A 14,862-nucleotide genomic window follows, 5' to 3' on the forward strand; every position below is an offset into this window, starting at 1 on the left:
TCCTCCATGGGCAATTTGGGGCCCACAGAGGACCTGCACCAGGAACAACTTTACCCCCCGGGACCCCTCTCCCCCTGGACTGAACGAACAGCCCCCACCCCACCTCGCCTTCTGGACTGGCCCCAGGCGACCCCGCCTCACCTACCTCTGTTCCGGAGTTCCACCGCTGGGCCTGGGTCCGAGGCCTCTGCAGTACTGGCAGTGGCCACTGCTCCAGGTGGCGCTGCTGATACTGGTGAGCTGCCAGCCCTCTAATTGGCCGACAGCTCTTGGAGGCGGGATCCCCGTCCCTTTAAAGTCTTTAAAGGGGGATTCCGCCTCCTAAAATTTTGAATCGACAAAACTGGAGGATTTTCTGGGGGGTGGGGGGGAGGAACAAAAAGGCAGATACGAGGTTCCCATCGCCTTTTCAGCCCGGTGCCGGGATCCCTGCCTCCAGCACAAAATCCAGCCCAATGTCTTTCCACCATTGAGGCTTACATGATGAAGGAGCATTTGAACAAGTATTGGAGGACTACTAGCTCCTATGGAATCATATCCTCACAAAGATCAGCATCTTCAGGAGATGAAAGAAGAGAAGCGAGAAAAAGAAAATAAAATTCAAGCTGCCCAAAAAATATAGCAGTAAGGATTTCATGCTACGCAGTTGTCAAAGAGAGTAATTATTGCAAGAACAGATGATGATATTAAATCACAATAGTATAATGGACTGCATTTGCTGGTATTTACTTACAGTTCAGAGGGAGCAAGACAGAGTGGTAAGGCTCTTCATCCCCTCGGAACCCTAAAAGGAGATGGTAATTTAAACAATTGGCTAAATCATGCCCCATCCTGTACAATACGTATCCGATGAATTGAGAAATGATCAAACTACGTTTACTCTGAAACTCACGTTTGACAATGAGAGTGGCACTGCTTTCTGCCTCTCCGTGAATGTTAAAAGCTAAGGCAGTGTACTGAGCGGTGTCATTAGTGGTACATCTGAAAACAAAAACAAGATCGCCTTAATATCATCACACCAAGTTTGACATCCTCAACTTTAAAGTAATTATTCTATTGAAAGAATCAGGGGAAAAGAGCACAGGCATGCAAGAAAAAAAGGGCCTGATTTTAACTACCCCACCTGGCAGAAAGCGAGCTGGGGGAGGGTCAGTTAAAATAACGGGATTCACTTACTCCACTTATCCCATGTCCCGAATCCCGATCTTAACCAGCTACTTTGAGCTTGTGAGCAGGAAATGTACAGGAAGAAAGCGAGGTCCTACATTAAACATGCAGATCAGGACTTGATTTGTAATTTTAAACAGAGGCCTGAGCAGGGGTGAAGGGGTGCAGTGTCGGCTCCACCGTCAGGATAAAACCTGCTGGGAGCAGATCATGGGCCAGAAAAGGCCCAGAAAATAAATATTACATTTTTTTTCAGGTTTCCTTCTGGTCCAGAAGGATGCCTCCAGGCCTCACAAGGATGCCTTAGGCCTCCCTTGATCCGGGCTCACCTGCTTCCCCCGCTCACAGCCAGAATGCCTTCCACCCCTCAGACCACCGCCCTCTCCCCACCAAGCATGGCCAGAGCCTCCACTAATTTTCAGGATCCATTCCCATTGGTCCCCTCCTGCCACAACTTCTAGCCTGCCAATTTGGCTGGTTATCAGGTGGGAGTCCGCATACATTTATTTTAATAAGGCCTTCCCATTAAGATCGGAAAACATCCTTAGCCTCGCTGCTTTTTCTTTTTTTTTTTGCCAGTTCAGACTACTCCATCGTCAAGATTCTGCTACATGAAACAGTGCAAGTTCTCCATCTGAAATGCTGCTTTAAACTATCAGTTTTCAAACTGGGGTCTTGCAAGGAGATCCTCGGGGGTAAGTAAGGTTGTGATATTTCTGCCCATCAGTCATCGGGTTTCTGTAATTCTCTGTATTTGTTGATTTAGGAGTGCATTATCTCCATTACTGTATATAGATTAAAACATTTTCTGCAATGATAGATGGTTTTCCTATAGATAGTTAAAACTGCCTTTGTAAACCTACCACAGGCAGTTTCTAGAAGCCTGTCTGCATTTGCAGGGATTCTTCACAAGTAGGTCAATATTTGCCAGGAGTCCCTGGGAACTATCCCTTGGTTTGGAAAATTACCAATGTCATTCCATTATTTAGGAAGGATGGGAGAAATACCTCCAGCAAACTGCTGCTCCCTTGAAGACCCAAAGCCAATTCACTTATTGCAATGGTATTTCTAGTTTACTTAATAGTTTAATTTTAAAAGCATTTTTATGCCTTAACTGTTTAGTGTATTCTGTATTAAGGATAATGATAATGATAATAATACTTGCACTAACCCCTTCCCTCTTTATCCACCTTGCAGGCTAATTACATTTAATGCTCTGATTCTGCCTCTCAAAGTTCCATAGATATTTGTCAGCCATCAATCTTTAAAAAATATATTACTGAGCCACACAAACCAGATTTGAACCCTGGGACTGTGCTCAGGTTAATTGATCTCAATCAGGATGGCATGTGCTACAATGGTTTCCTGCAAACCTGGACAAAGGAGGGAATAATCAGATGGTGGGGGGGCGGGGGGGGGAGGAGGTGGATGGGGGTTAGGGAAATTATTCTGGCCAGAAAACCGACATGAAGTGGATGGTGCACTTGCAACCCACCACCGAAGAAGGAGGCCTGTGACTTACTGGAAATTGGACCTCATATATATAAGTAACGCTGCGGACGCCACAGACTTCAATCAGGCAATCCCAATGCACAGTCAGGGCCCTGGAAGTTGCGGCCAAACTGACCCACTGGTAAGGGAGGCATGCAGCAGGCCCAGGAGTAGCAGACTAGTTTCTCCCCCACACTTCCTTGGTCGCTATACAGTGAGCTCTGCCATAAGGTAAGTGTACGTGGGTATCAGAATTAGTCTCTACTGTAATTCCCCTTACAATCAAAAGCCTAATGATACTCAGGTTTAAGTTTATACATGAGGAATATTCACTCAGTCAAGGGACCCGCGGAAATATAAGCTACGAAGAATCAGGGTTTTCAGGAGCGGACGGGAGAAAAATATTTACATAATTCTGACAGACACTGCTATCAACTTCTAACAAAGTCAAGTCACTGCCCAGAATTCCTTCAAAAAAGGCAGTGCGATTTGTTTAAATAAACGTTAAGTGTTAAAGGAGTACCGTCTGCATGAACATGTGTTGAGTGAACAACTCATTATTTGTTTACTAACACATCAGATTATTTAAAAGACATCAGTTGAGTGTGGCTTCAACACAATTAAAAATGTTTCATGGCTTTTCCAGCCCTCTGCCTCCACAGATGAGAAGCTCGTTGCCATCGATATGTTTTTTCATTGCCCCTTTAAAATCAGTATCAGAATAACTTAACAGAAAATTCTGAAATGTGATAATCATTTAAAGTAGCTTTTGGAGAAGAGGATTTCAGCCCCAAATCCTGCCATATGATCCTGTCTCCAATAAAAACTGAAGACTGATCGGAGGGTGAAAAAATGGAATGTAACAAATGGCTGAAATTGTATTTTGGGCTGTTACACAACAGAAAGACTTTCCATGCCATCATGTAATGAAGCACAAGCCACTAATACAGTAATCGGTACTCTATAACAGTGCAACCAACATAAATATACCACCAATAAGCTTTAAAAAGCAATATATATTTAGAAGGCAGTCCCAGCTTAGACTGACATGGATACTGGTTCAGATAATCCTTGAGGGGAGGGGTCTGAGCAGCGTGTCGCCGCCTGCACCAAAGTTCCCCTGTTCAGGGGACGTGCCTTCAGTAGTGGGCCTTTGGTGATTTGTGGGCACATCTGCGTCACCTGCCTGTCAAAGGCCCTATAAATGGCAGGAGAATTGGGCTGAGGGGTGGGGATGGCATATACCGAGTGAGATCAGACTTATTTATGATAATGCTATAAAATCCCAGCTAATGGCCAAGGCAATGGGAAACACCTGACCTAGGAAGATCCCTCCCAGCTTTGCCCCTCACCCCTTACATCAATGACCTCGTCCAAAAAGTTACAGTGGGAGCCCATCAGAAGAGCTGTGCAATTTTACGTCATACAAATACAGTTGCATTAGCAGTGCAGTTCCAGGCTTAAGATTCCAATGAGGGCATATTGGTAGAACCCTAGTGATTTATCCGACTGCTTAGTAACCTGATTAGGATCATGTTACTGTGCAGTAGTCAAACATCCATGTCACTCAACATGTGTGGCTTCATGATTAATTACTTTCTTGGCCTGTCAAGTGTCTGTGTTGATTCCAGTGCTCACCACCAGGCAGTGGAACAGCAGTCTGAGCCATTGCCGACTAATGTTCTGTTGGGTTATTTACATTACGGTCCAGAATTTGCTGGATTGGGCATCTCACAGCCTGCACTGTGGATTGCTTTCCTCATCCTTCAGCTCCAACTATTTTATTGGAAGTACGAATTGGTAATGGCGAGGTGAGGACAACTGGGCATCTGGGGCCAATTGCCTATCTCCTTAATCAATGAGATTTAAGGATAAAAAAAAAATGAAAGCAAATGAAAGAAATAGGTTGAATTAGAGTAAAATTAGATACAGAAAGAGAAATAAATAGATGAAAAAGAGTAGATTGAGAGAGGAGACAGAAAGGAAAAGTAAGAAAATAATTTTAAAATTTAAGACTTGGTGGAAAAATTTAAGAACATAAGAAATAGGAGCAGGAGTAGGCCATTCAGCCCTTCAAGCCTGCTCTGCCATTCAATGGCTGATCTTCTACTTCAACACCATTTTCCTGCACCTATCCCTGTATCCCTTGATATTTTTAATAGGTAATCTATCGATCTTGGTCTTGAACATAATCAATTTTTGAGCCTCCACCGCCCTCTGGGGCAGAGAATTCCAAAGATTCACCACCCTCTGAGTGAAGAAATTCCTCCTCATCTCAGTTCTAAAGGACCTACCTCTTTTTCTGAGACTGTGTCCCTGGTTCTAGATCGCCAGCCAGGGGAAACATCCTTCCTGCATCTACCCTGTTGAGCCCTGTAAGAATTTTGTATGTTTGAATGAGATCAACTCTCATTCTTCTAAACTCCAGAGAATAAAGGCCCAGTCTACTTAATCTTTCCACACAGGACAATCCCTGCATCCCAGGAATTAGTTTGGTGAACCTTCGTCGCACTCCCTCTATGGCAAGTACATCTTAGGTGCAGGAACGAGACTGTGCAGTTTCACTGTTCCCTTCCTGAACTAGAGACTGGAGAGGTTGAGTTGCATGTCAGAACCATTAATCACACATTTACAGGGTCCTTACACCATGAAATAGTAGCCCTAACTTTCTGTGGCGAGTTTAATTCATATTTACGCCGCAAATCCAGCAATTTCTTGACACTCAAAGTGATGGTGAGCTGCTGTTTTTGCAAGGCTTACAGCAGACCAACACAAATCATCCAGCAATTTGTGGTGATTCACAACTCGCCACACACTATTACACACTAATAATGGGTGCACGTTAAACCTGCCTTTATTTTCCCTGCAATTTCCTGACAATCATTGGCAGGTTGCTTTATTCTTATTCCTCATCTCCCCATCTCCCACTTTGATTTTCTCCTCTGCTGATATATGACAGGTTACAGTTTAAAAGCACAAATGACCCTCTGATGCCTAACCCAAATGGTGATTCTTAATGGGTGTCTTTGGACAATTCAATTATGAATCTGACCTCCCCCAAAATTAGCAGAACTTCACAGTCAGTTATTAGACACAGACCAGAAGCAGGAACCTGCCTAATCTCTCCCTTCCTCAGCTCAGGACAGTAATAATGATATTTTTATGGTAGGTACGAGCACTGGTTGATAAGTAAGAATATTTTCAGAGATTAATAAATTACTGAATATTACCTATCACCTTTAGATGAACATTGATTACTGCCTTGCCTTTTACTCTGGCAGCTCTACTCCTTCCTACTGTGCTTTCTGGACAGGATAACATCCTTGCAGCCTTGTCTTAATATATAATTTTCCATAGAACTTCAATTCACAAAAATTCATATAAAGCTGTCCATGATTCTATCATTCTTCCCAGAATACACTGCGGCCGAATTCCTTTGCAACACAAGATTCTGGATGCATCAGAAGATCTGCTCTGTTAAAAAAGTCTTCAAAAGTAGTATTAATTTTATCATTATGTGTGTTTCCAGTCAGTAGTTGGTTTGCCTGGAGTCATATTTGGTCAGTCCATTATAATGAATTACTCAGTCTTAGGAGGCAGACACATCCTCATCAGTGATGTAATCAGGTTAAGGATAGGACATGTAAAATGGTGTGCTTCTAATATGTCAGAAACATGAGGTGAGTTTCTTGAATAAAGGTACCTATCCACTGAGGCAAGAATAGAACTTTTAGCTTGGAAACTCACATTTAATTGCATGTTTTCACAAAGTTATGATAACGCTGATTAAGATGGAAGGTTGTCCTTTCTGAATATCAAAATGGAAGCCTAGAAATGGTGCATTTATGAGCATACAAGAAGTATCTTTTGATCGAAGACTAATTAAGATAGAGCTTTCTTTTGGTTGAGAGAGAGTGTGCTTAATATACAAACTGCAAAGTGTCACCAACTCAGTCTACATTCTAAAAATTCGATTGTAAGTTGCACCTTGTAGTGTTTGAGTTATCTGCGTTTGACTGTATTAGTCTGTCCATTGATCAGTATTCACTGTGTGAGCCTAGTTTAAGCCTAGTTGAAACTGAAACTAAAAGAACAGGACTAGAATGTTCTACAGGATAAACAGTGATTGTTTGTACTGAGATCTTGTAAGTGCTGAGATATTTTAAAATGCTATAAATAAACCAGTTGGTGATTTAATACAAGTGCAATATCTGCATTGCTCTGAGATAAATCAGATATACATAATATATCCAGCAATCTGGCATAAACATAAAACACCTCAGTACCGGAAAGTACATGTTTAGTTTCACTGAAGTGTTAAAATAGTCCACTTCAGCTGTCTACAGCAGGTAATCTTCTGTGGAGAAATATTAAAAGAAGCTGCATTTCTGCCTTGTGTTAAAATAGTTTTTATCATCCTAGCTTCAAATGGGAATATTTCCTTAAAGCAAGGCTGTGCAATTCATTTTTCATTCTCAGTAGGCCAGACAGACAAGTTCATAACAAAAGTTGTCATTACAAGGAATATTTTCAAAGCCTCATCCTTATAGTGTGATAGATCGAATTCCGATTCACACTCACATCAAATGAGGCTTCACACCAAGCACAAAACCTTACTAAATTATTCATCAAGTATAACTACAAAGGCAGATCTCTAGGGACCAATAGGTATTACTACTGAAGAGTTTTGTTTTGTTTGTGTCTTAAACGAAGGAAGACCTTTTCTATTCTAGAAGCTAAACCAAACAGTTCTTTAAGAGATTTTTTGACGCTGTGTATATGACAATATTGTCTTGGCTTATAGGGTTGCCTAGTTCTCAATCTTCTGTATATATGATTTCACAGGTTACAGGCTGGACTGATGTGTGATATTTCCATGTTCAAAGTTTTTTTTTAGAGATACAGCACTGAAACAGGCCCTTCGGCCCACCGAGTCTGTGCCGACCATCAACCACCCATTTATACTAATCCTACACTAATCCCATATTCCTACCACATCCCCACCTGTCCCTATCACCTACCTATACTGGGGGCAATTTATAATGGCCAATTTACCTACCAACCTGCAAGTCTTTTGGCTTGTGGGAGGAAACCAGAGCACCCGGAGAAAACCCACGCAGACACAGGGAGAACTTGCAAACTCCACACAGGCAGTACCCAGAATTGAACCCAGGTCGCTGGAGCTGTGAGGCTGCAGTGCTAACCACTGCGCCACTGTGTTTTAGAAGATATATGGAAATCCAACGTAAATTTCAGTGTACACTTTTACTGTAAAATAATATCTTTGTTCAACTGGAGACTTCCAGATCACAGAGCTGTGATTTATTAACAAGGAGTCTGGTGTAAATGTTGGAAGGGGACAAAATGTTACTAAGCCTGAACTATTACACTTCCCTTAGACATTTCTCCCCCTTTAACATTATAAGTGAACCTTATTTTTTTTAAAACAAATATAAATCTTTAACATTTTAAGTAAATCATACCACATGAAAATATTGGCCCAGTTTTCGCTGCAGCAGGGCAGCTCTTTGCAGGTTCCATGAGTTGAATATTTTTCTTCACCCTTCAACTCAAAACTTTTTTTATCTCATCATTAAAGGGTCCTGACATTATGAAATATCAGTCCTAATGTTCTGCAGCGAGTTTAAATTTGTATTTATGGTGCTAAAGCAGCAGTTTCTGGACACTCACATTTGAGGGTGAACTTCTGTTTCTGTCCACGTAAATCAGCCAGCAATTTGTGGTGATTCACAATTGATGGAGTATCTCTTCCTTGCCACAAATTGCTGGGTTATTTGCACATGAATGATAGTGTGTGCATTAAACTTACTGTTATTTTTCCAGCTAACTCTGGCCCATATAAGTAATGCAAGTATTAAATATTTTCTTCTTTTAGTGCTGCATATGGTAGATCAAAGAATCACTAAACTCATTTTTACATAAGCAATTATTAAGATCTTGCATATCAGATATTTTTGAAAGCTATTAAACAGGCATAGATATAACAGAATTGGAAAGGTTTCAAATCACTGACTTAACATGGCCTTAGTAACAAGGTGATAGCCAAAAGAATCTAATCTGCTATGAGGGAGCAGGGATCCAATCACAGACAGCTCAGCATTTTGGTGAGGGCAGCTATGATTGACTGGGGCTGTGGAGCAAATGAAGAAAGCAGATTACCTCATTCATCTATATCAGGTGGAAGAGAACAGTGTGTCGAAACTTCAGAGACACACAGCTGTCAGTCAAAAAAACACTTTAAAAAAATGATAGTTATTGTCCTCCTGTCAGCCTGAACTGATCATGACTTTACAGTCTTTGAAATGATACAAGTTAAAGCTTCAGAAATTCACAGTTATGGTCATTAACAGTGTCCCTTTCCTTTGCTTTTCTGGCTGGATAATTAAATGTAACAGCCAAAGATCATTAAAAAAATCCGTCAGACGTCAAATCAATACACCATTAGAATATAAAGGAACATTTGCATTTGACTTTTATCGTACCAAAAAAAGAGCAAAATCTCTTTTTAGTTACTGAAGAGAGTTAGAAAGAAAAAGACGAATTAGCAGCAGTAAAGGAAGAATATGTATACCCAAAATTAGATCAAATAAATTAGTATGTGCCTAGTGGGCACATGAACACTAAAGCATACTCCAATTAAACAGTAATTCACACGGATGCAAAACATGCATTTTCATTTTAGTTCCAGAAGGTTCCTAGCTGAAATGCAAAGCATTGATTGATCAGGAATCCAGACAAAACACATCATGACAAGAGACTTTCTGTTTTCTTCTCTTTCTAACTCCCACACCAGCTTTTCTCCCACCCTCTTCTGAGGGAAGTGAATCATGCTGGTTACAATTCTTTTGAGCTCCAGCATCTCCTCTGAGAGGTCATTCATCGTATATGACTCTTGGCAGTAAGAAGGTCATCTTATTGAAAGGGGGGATCTCAGCATGAAACAGGTCAGGGCAGGCCTTCATCTCACTGGTCCAACTCTGCTGCAACCCCAACCCACTTTTCTGGGTGGGGATCAGTTGTGTACACAGGGTAAGCTCCCGGCAGTGTCTCACTCTTCAGAGGGACTCCGCCACTGTCACGGATGGACATGTGGTGGTACTGCATACATACGAGCATATGGATTAGGAGCAGAAGTAGGCCATTCGGCCCCTCAAGCCTGCCATGCCATTCAATAAGATCATGGCTGATCTGTTTGTGTTTCAAATTCCACACTCTCACCTACCCCCTTGCCTAACAAGAATCTATCTAGCTCCACCTTAAAAATATTCAATGACCCCGCCTCCACCACCTTATGAGGTAGAGAGTTTCAAAGTTGCACAACCCTCTGAGAGAAAAAATTTCTTCACATCTCTGTCCTAAAAGGGCGACACCTAATTTCAAAACAGTGCCCCTTTGTTCTGGACTCACCCACTAGAAGAAAGAACATTAAAGAGCAGCACATTTTAAAGGGGACTGCATGAACCAAAGCCACCAAACAGTATTTGAATATGTTGGAAGAGGGAGAAGTAGCCATACTTCATCATGCAACTAGTCCTCCTGCCTCCTATTGTCACAGTTTCCCCTTTGCTTCCATCCTGCTGGCCTTCTCCTCCATTGGCATAGAGGCAGGAATGGAGGGAAGTTAACTATAGCCCCAAGCCCCACTCACTCACCATCATTTACATGCAGTGGTGTGAGAGGAGGGAGAAGAAATGTTGGTGGCCAGTTTAAAATGTGGGGATTTGACGGATAGCCTTCCTGCCCATTTTCCTCTGAGCAACCTTCTGCAACCAACCAGAAACAGGCAGATTCTTGAAGGAAGTCCAGCTCTGAGTGTCAGCAGACTACTTAACCATCGGAATGTGGCAGGCCAAACCCGATCCTGTCCTCAACAATGTGAGTACAGATTTTTCAACTGGAGTCAGTTACTGGCAATCCAGAGTGAGGTGATCAGAATAACTTTTTCCCTTTCTAGCCCAGGGGTACTGAGGCTAATTGTTGTTGCTGAACTGAGAACTGCTTACTGGGCAAAAAATAATGATCAAGCATAGGACCTCCTTGATCTGAATGCCTCAACAACACTTCATGTGGTGACTTTTCCCACTAAGCCATTGGAATCATCCATTTTTGGCATGACTTTACAATGAGAATTACAGAAAGTGTTTATGATAAATGACTGGATAAATCAAACATGAAACCAAGTAAACAATTTTTGGGGGGTAAATAAATGCCTTTAAATGGGGAAGAATGTAACAGACATAATGGGGGGAATTTTTCTCTTGTGGTGGGGTTTTGACATCGGAAGAAACCGATGCTGAGATCCCCATGTTGCCTCTTTTCCAGAAGGCCCGCCAAATTTAGTGCCAATCAGGCACTTAAGTGGACAATGGTGGGCCTTCCATAGGATTCAGGACCCCATCGCCAGAAATCCAGTTCTTGGAGAGTTGCCGGCCAATCAGAGGCCGTTAGCTGCAGCACCATCATGAAGGCAGTGACTGCTGCTGGAGGTGACCATCCTGGAAGCTTAGCAGCATTGCAGCCAGGCCTCAGGTAGGTCAGGGAGGGAGCGGTCTCACGGGGTGGAGTCATGGGAAAGGAGAGTTGCAGCAGCAAGGGCAGAGGTGTGGCCCTCAGCGGGTCCCTTCCTTCCTGATGCCAGGTCCCTCGTTCAGGCACTAAGTGCCTTTGAATGAGGGACAGCAACCACCGCCATCCACCCCCCCCCCCCCCCACCCAACCCCCCCATAGCCGGGAAGCAGCCTGCACGGTGTTTTGTGCCATGCTTCCAAAGCAGTGACAGGGCCACCCGCCTCACGGGTAATTGCGGCTGTAGTGGGAAGAGGCCCTTAATTGGGGGTTAATTACCCAGTTAAAGGCCTCAATTGGCAGTGGGGTGGGAAGACTGTTCACAGGCCTTCCTGCCCCAGACTAAATTTCAGCAGAGGTGGGATGGTGGAGGGGTTAGCATAAAATTCCATGCAACATATTAGACTTGTTAGCAAAATTAAAGACCATGGGATTAAAGGGACACTGGCAGTATGGCTATGACATTGGCTAAGGGACAGAAAGCAGAGATTGATGGTGAAAATTGCTTTTCTGACTGGACAGAGATATACAGTGCTGTTCCCAGGGGTCAGTATCAAGACCACTGCTCTTTTTGATGCATACTCAGGTATATAGGGGATCATTTCAAAGTTTGCAGAGGACACAAAATTCAGAAATGTAGTAAACACTGAGAAGGATAATAACAGACTTCACGGGGACATAACAGTCTATTGAATTGGGCAGAGACATGGTAGATGAAAATTAACACAGAGAAATGTGAACCGATACATTTTGATAGGAAGAATGAGGAGAGGCAATATAAACAAAATAGTACAATTTTAAAGAGGGCATATGTACACAAATCCTTAAAGGTGTCAGGACAAGTTGAGAAGGCTGTTAAAAAAGTATATGTGATCCTTGGCTTTATTAATAGGGGAATAGAGCACAAAAGCAAGGAAGTTATGCTAAAACTTTATAAAACAGTGGTTAGACCTCAGCTGGAGTATTGTGTTCAGTTCTGGGAACCACACTTTAGGAAGGATGTCAAGGCCTTGGACAGCGTGCAGAAGAGATTAGAACGTTGCAGGGATGACAGACTTCAGTTATGTGGACAGACTGAAGAAAATGGTGTTGTTCTCCTTACAGCAGGGAAGGTTAAGAGGAGATCTGATCAAGGTCATGAATGGTTTTGATAGTTTCCCCTTATTTACTCTATTTCCAATGGGAGAAAGGTCAGTAACCAGAGGACACAAGTTTAAGGTGATTGGCAGAAGAACCAGGGACGAAACGAGGAAACTATTTTTTTGCACTGAGTTGTTGTGATCTGCAATGCACTGCCCAAAAAGGCAGTGTAAAAAGATTCAATGGTAACTTTCAAAGCTCTGCCAAAGAGCTGACACAGCACAATGGGCCGAATGGCCTAATTTTGTGTTATATCTTTCCATGATTCTTTTGAAACAGAACAAGAAAAATCACTTATTACTATGATCCCTTGAGCCTCCTTTTTATTGCTGTGTAAACTCGCCTGTTAATCTCCAAAGAGTGAACTCCAAAGTAGCTTTCCATCCTGTACTTGGCTGGTTCACTTGTTTGATCAATGTAGACACCATCTTTATACCTTCCAGTAAAATACAAATAAATCAGATGGATTATTTCCAGAGAAAGGGATTAACACAATTGTTCATTTATTTAGTAGGTATGTACAAGGAGATGCTTGACCCAATGAGATTGTTGACCCCACCCAACACATTTATTAATCAATGATTGGGGTTATCGATTTCCTACATCACAACAGTCACTACACTTCAAAATGTACTTTGTTGGCTGCAAAACACTTTGGAACATCCTGAGGTCGTGACAGGCACTATATATGCAAGTCTTTATTTTTAGATTAATTTAATTAAGTTTACTAATTGTAATATTCTTTTTCATTAAATTTAAAGAACCATTTGCACAAGGATTGTTGTAAATGATTAAGGTTTTCACATGTTGTTGAAATTTTGCTCTGTAATTTCAGATTAGACAAAATTATGTTGTCTGCCACTTTAAATGGTTCTGTACTTTCATTCGTACAACAAACAGGAATTTCATACAAACCCAACAACAAATGCACTCACTGACCACAATTAACATGAGAGATGCTCCAAGGTACTTCAAAAATAGACATAAAGGAAATGGAAAATGGATATGGAGCCAGAAGGCAGAAATTGGGAAATGGTGGAGGAGGTGGAGGAAGGGCGGGGGGGGGGGGGGGGGGGGGAGGGGGTTGCGGGGTGAGCAAGGAGGTGCCAGAGGCAGAGAGGTTTAGGGAAGGACTGAGGTGTCTGAAAGCTCTGTTGAAACATATTGCATAAGTCACAAATATATCAATGTGTTTATTATTTATATTACAGAGCCTGATCTTGGAAAGTTAAAATCTTAAAATTAGCTACCTCTTGACATACTGCAGATAACAGTCAGACTAATTGTTTACAAGCATTATCAGCAAGTTGACCTTTTCCTGCCCTTCTTATAATATTTGGCCTCACATGTAAAAGCATGTGCTTGCATCAGTGGCATTCTGTTTCAAGCTTGGTGTGACTAGTTTTAACTGGCAGTATTGCAAGTCACATTACCTTGAGATTTCAAATCAGTTATCTCAGACTTGAATATCTTATGGATGGATGCGTGACAGCCTCAAAGAAACATTTATTTATCTTCTTAATCACAACTTCTTTCCATTTCCCAAATCCATGGTAATCAAAACCTTATTACTTCAATCTGAATCAAGCACCAGTCTTATAACATTGTACATGTATAAAGTTGTATTACATTAGACTTACTGATGTTTAATTTATGTACGGTGCAGTCTTTGCTCTGAAATGAAAAGCAGGCCTATTAATTGCAAGGAGAGCAGCTTTTTTTTAAAAAAGTCTGTGTGTTTATTTTGCCTCCAGTAGATACTCTGCAAAATGATTAATTGCATGTGAAGTACTTTGGGATGTTTCCCAAAAGTACAATAAGATATTTCCTTCGCCCAGCAGAAATAGGGCAGTTGTGAAGTCAAAATCAAGATGGTCAACGTTCCTCCTCCGCTGTTATTTTAACTCAAGCTTACTGGGTGAAGAATGCACTGAGGACACTCAACTCAGTAAAATATAAGAGCAGGTGCCCCAAAAAACCAAGTCAAAAATTATTTTGTGGGACAATACGAGCAAGGGTGCTCCCCTGACTTCCACAAGATTAAGGTGGGCTGTCTTTGCATAATTATTTCCATTTTTGTACTGTAACTGCCAGTCTGTCACATGAGCTGAGCTGCCAGTCATCACTACGAAAGTGTGGGCAGCGCACCAAACAAGGTATTGCAATTGTTCTGCCCACTTCCCGCTCAAAGTACACCAAAGACCAAAATCCGGACTAATGAGTTACATCTTCTTTGGCCTCCTTGTCTCGGGAGACAATGGATAAGCGCCTGGAGGTGATCAGTGGTTTGTGAAGCAGCGCCTGGAGTGGCTATAAAGGCCAATTCTAGAGTGACAGACTCTTCCACAGGTGCTGCAGATAAAATTGGTTGTTGGGGCTGTTCCACAGTTGGCTCTCTCCTTGTGCTTCTGTCTTTTTTCCTGCCAACTGCTAAGTCTTTTTGACTCGCTATGCTTTAGCCCCGCCTTTATGGTTGCC

The 14,862-nt window shown here is 42.0% G+C and overlaps 1 protein-coding gene across 1 annotated transcript in view; it reads right to left on the minus strand.

Annotated features, from left to right (window-relative positions):
- The window catches only part of myom2b (myomesin 2b), a 121,647-nt gene that overhangs the window by 93,800 nt on the left and 12,985 nt on the right, over window positions 1–14,862 (minus strand). Inside the window, exons 5-7 of the mRNA XM_068021681.1 lie at window positions 12,728–12,820; window positions 893–981; window positions 734–784 (exon numbers count right to left, since the gene is read on the minus strand). Of these exons, the coding sequence (XP_067877782.1) occupies window positions 734–784; window positions 893–981; window positions 12,728–12,820 (233 nt within the window). The remainder of the gene's footprint in view (window positions 1–733; window positions 785–892; window positions 982–12,727; window positions 12,821–14,862) is intronic.

Source organism: Heterodontus francisci, chromosome 3, assembly GCF_036365525.1.
Source record: "Heterodontus francisci isolate sHetFra1 chromosome 3, sHetFra1.hap1, whole genome shotgun sequence".
NCBI classification, from domain to species: domain Eukaryota; kingdom Metazoa; phylum Chordata; class Chondrichthyes; order Heterodontiformes; family Heterodontidae; genus Heterodontus; species Heterodontus francisci.